This window comes from Colius striatus, chromosome 1 (genome assembly GCF_028858725.1).
Source record: "Colius striatus isolate bColStr4 chromosome 1, bColStr4.1.hap1, whole genome shotgun sequence".
NCBI classification, from domain to species: domain Eukaryota; kingdom Metazoa; phylum Chordata; class Aves; order Coliiformes; family Coliidae; genus Colius; species Colius striatus.
This window is the reverse complement of record NC_084759.1, coordinates 131427975-131432150: the sequence shown is the minus strand read 5'-3', so window position 1 is coordinate 131432150 and position 4176 is coordinate 131427975. Positions and strand designations below refer to the sequence as shown.

The window sequence follows — 4176 nt, the reverse complement described above, 5'->3', positions numbered from 1 at the left end:
AAGCGACCATAACATAACGATCGCTCATCGTTCATATCCGGGTCCCCGGGCGGCTCCCCTGGGTTGCGCTCGGCCGTGCGCCGCCGCGCAGTGAGGCAGAAGCGGGCAGGGCAGGGCAGGGCAGGTCAGGGCGGCCACCCGGAGGTGGCCAGCGGCGGCGGCGGGGCGGCGAAGCGCAGCGCAGCATGCCCGCCGTGTCAGACGCGCCTGCCTCCTGCCGCCGCTGCCTATGGAGATCGCGCTGGTGACTCTGGAGAACGGCGGCGCCACGGCCATCGCAGGCAGCGAGGATGCCGCGGTCGGCAGCGGCAGCGCCCGGGCCCGGCGGCGGGGCAACTTGCTCCACATCGCGGGCTCCGCAACCGCCGCCGCCGCTGCGCCGCGGCTGAGCGACGGCAAGGAGGGAGCCCCGCCGCCGCCACCGCTGCCAGCGGACGAGGAGCCGGAGCGGTCCCCGCCGGCCCCCCGAGGAGGCGGCAGGAGGCGCAGCAGCGGCGGCGCGGGCAGCGGCGGCGCGGACAGCGGCGGCACGGGCAGCCCCATCGCGCAGGCGGCCGCGCGAGGGGCGCCCCCGCAACCGCCGCCGCGCGCCCCGCGCCCGGGCGCGGCGCTGGAGATGGGCCCGCTGGAGGAAGGGGGACACCGCCGGGGCATGGCCATGGCGGCGGCGGGCGAGGAGGAGGAGGAGACGGGGGCGGCGGCGGCCAACCCGGGCACCATGCACCACCAGCGGGTGCTGATCAACATCTCGGGGCTGCGCTTTGAGACCCAGCTCGGCACCCTCAACCAGTTCCCTGACACGCTGCTTGGGGACCCAGATAAGCGTATGCGCTACTTCGACCCTCTCCGTAACGAATACTTCTTTGACCGCAACCGGCCCAGCTTCGACGGGATCCTCTACTTCTACCAGTCCGGGGGCAAGCTCCGACGGCCAGTCAATGTCTCCATCGACGTCTTTGCCGACGAGATCCGCTTCTACCAGCTGGGCGAGGAGGCCATGGAGCGCTTCAGGGAGGATGAGGGCTTCATCAAAGAGGAGGAGAAGCCCCTGCCCCGCAATGAGTTCCAGCGTCAGGTCTGGCTCATCTTTGAGTACCCTGAGAGCTCCAGCTCGGCCCGGGCCATTGCCATTGTCTCTGTGCTGGTCATCCTCATCTCCATCATCACTTTCTGCCTGGAGACCCTGCCGGAATTCAGGGATGAGAGGGAGATGCCTGTGCCCCTACCTCCACAAAGTGGAGGTTCGAATGGCACGACTGGGGACTCCCCACCCATGCAGCCACCCAGTAGCCTCTCTGACCCCTTCTTCATCATAGAGACCACCTGTGTGATCTGGTTCACCTTTGAGCTACTCGTCCGCTTCTTCGCCTGCCCCAGCAAGTCTGAGTTCTCCCGCAACATCATGAACATCATTGATATTGTGGCCATCATCCCCTATTTCATCACCCTTGGCACCGAGCTGGCCCATGAGCAGCAGCATCCTGGGACTGGCAGTAGCAATGGGGGCGCGGGCCAGCAGCAGGCCATGTCCCTGGCTATCCTCAGAGTCATCCGCCTGGTCAGAGTCTTCAGGATCTTCAAGCTCTCCAGGCACTCCAAGGGGCTCCAGATCTTGGGACAGACTTTGAAAGCCAGTATGAGGGAGCTGGGCCTCCTCATCTTCTTCCTCTTCATTGGAGTGATCCTCTTTTCGAGCGCTGTCTACTTTGCTGAGGCAGATGACCCTGAGTCTCATTTCTCCAGCATCCCTGATGCTTTCTGGTGGGCAGTGGTAACCATGACCACTGTGGGCTATGGGGATATGCGACCTGTCACTGTGGGGGGCAAGATCGTGGGTTCTCTGTGTGCCATCGCGGGTGTGCTCACCATTGCCCTCCCTGTCCCTGTCATTGTGTCCAACTTCAACTACTTCTACCACCGAGAGACTGATCACGAAGAGCAAGCTGTCCTTAAAGATGAACACAGTAGTCCTCAGGGGAGCACAGCAAGTGGAGATGCAAAAAGAAGATCCAGTAGAAACTCTCTGAACAAATCTGTTGTGCACTTGGAAAACAGTGAGGGAGTCAAAAATGACACCAGCTCCTTAGAGAAAACGAATATCAAAGCAAAAAGTAACGTAGATCTCAGAAAATCCCTCTATGCTCTCTGCCTGGACACCAATAGGGAAACAGACCTGTAAGGAGAGATTTAGACTTCTGGGATGGGGGATTTGCTGGTGTCAGAAACATACTACTTATTCTTTTGGTATCAATTAGTTTGTTTTTTTTTAAAATGGGGCTATATTTTATAAATTGATCTCTGTCCTGAGTAGTCCTCCAGGAATACATGTTTTTATGTTCTTTTTCCATGACACAAAGGGTCACCTATTTTTAAAATAGACTAAGAATAAGCTACACTCCATGATGGAGGAGCTGGTAAATTATGACAGTGCAAAATACAATTTGTAGAAACGTATTTAGTGGTTAGTTTTAAATGGGTCATTTGTAACCAATTCAATTGCTCCAATTTGGTATTAAAAGAGTTGGGGGATGTATGTGTGGAGAATGAATGGATGGGAGGGGAAAGGGAGGTTGAAGATTTTTTGTACTGTAGTTTCAAACTGAAATGATTTCAATATATTTTATACCTCTATAACTGTACTTATGGTTATAAGGGGATTTCTTATTCCTGTGAAATAGGACATCGTTAAAGCACTAGGAACATTAGCAGATCAGCACTTTCAGAGTTTTCTACTTGTGATCTGTACAGATCTGGTTATATAGTATGTGAAGTGAATTTGGTGCTTTTAACCCTATAGCAGAAAAATTTTATTGTCATTGATATGTTAGTTTCTTGTGAACCTTAAATTATTCAATATTGTAGATATACTTCTTTGTGAGTAATTTTATTAGTTACCTGTTTCAGAATTTCTAAATAATTCAATCACGTCCTTACTGTCCCCACTCAAAAAACAAAAAAAAAGTATGTGCAGCTTTTTTTTTTTTTTCTTTTTTGGGGTAATTTTACAGTTCTGTACCTTCACTATATTTTTTAAACTGAAAGGAAAAAAAAAAAATCTGCTGTTACAGTTTTCGATCCAAGTGCACAACAGATGAAAAGCACAAGGGAGTGGATAGATCTAACAAGAAAGTAGAATATGAATGCAATATCTACAAAACTATTTTCATTGTACCCTCCAGATTACTTTGATGTGTGTATCAGTCACCTTTATGTATCCATACCATTTATGTACACAGTCCACTGTTTTCAGTTATTGTAGACTGGCAACCGACGGCACTAGTCTAACATAGCACACATTCCGTGCTACTTAAATAATCATTATGTGGCTTATATCTTGGATTCAGATGGAAAGCATCACCTTTCATCAAAAATGCCCCTGTTTCTTTCCAAACAAAACCTTTTCAGTGCTGTGGATTTTACAGTTGAAGGATGAATGACATGGGATCTTCATTGTGATAACACAGCACTGTACAGCTTACTAGTGAAGAGTGACACAAAGTTGCTTCTTTAACTCAAAGAGCTGTGTTATCATTTTTCTTGCAAAGGACATCTCTCTTTTCCCCTCAAACTTATGTTTTATTGCTGAAGGATGTTTCATGCCTTTACCATATACAGTGGCACAGCAAGACTGGCAGAAAGAGAAGTCTTGATTGTCAACGCTCAAGGTTTGTTTCTAACAAATTTTCTAATACAACTAAGTAAATACTAAACCAGAATTATGATTTATGTGAGTACCTCAGATATATGTACTGCGATAAATTCAAATCAGCTTTGCAAAACAGCGTTTTGACATTCTCTCATCCAGACACAAATTCTGCCTGCCTGTCCCTTACCATGCCATTTAATGATAATGGCTAAATGCGTGATGCTGTTCTTTCTGAATTGATAAACTGGGCATGGTTAAGTGCCAAGCAAGTAGTATTTTTCATGTTTGGTATAAAGAACTGTCCCACAGAGCTCAGCCCGAAACCCAGGGGTGAGAGGGAAGGAGATTGAATCATACAATAGAGAACGAAATCTTCCACTTTAATTTTTGATGTTGGTTTCTTGGTTGGTTTACCTGTTTATTTAGATGGGGAAGGATGGTGTAATATGCTGAGCAACTCTGCAACAAAACTGACAAAGTACCCAGTTTAACTACACTCCAGACTCAGGCAGATCTCCTGTTGGCTTTAA

At 49.7% G+C, this 4176-nt stretch overlaps 1 protein-coding gene across 1 annotated transcript; it reads left to right on the top strand.

Moving 5' to 3' along the window:
* The first annotated feature begins 229 nt into the window (after positions 1 to 229).
* On the top strand, positions 230 to 2179 carry LOC104553050 (potassium voltage-gated channel subfamily A member 5). The gene has a single exon (XM_010195549.2). It carries the CDS (start codon positions 230 to 232, stop codon positions 2177 to 2179), a length of 1950 nt encoding a protein of 649 aa, XP_010193851.2.
* The last annotated feature ends 1997 nt before the right edge of the window (positions 2180 to 4176 follow it).

What these genes read in the sequence shown, in the direction of transcription:
- LOC104553050 (XM_010195549.2), top strand. Translation starts at nt 230, where the DNA reads ATGGAGATCGCGCTGGTGACTCTGGAGAACGGCGGCGCCACGGCCATC.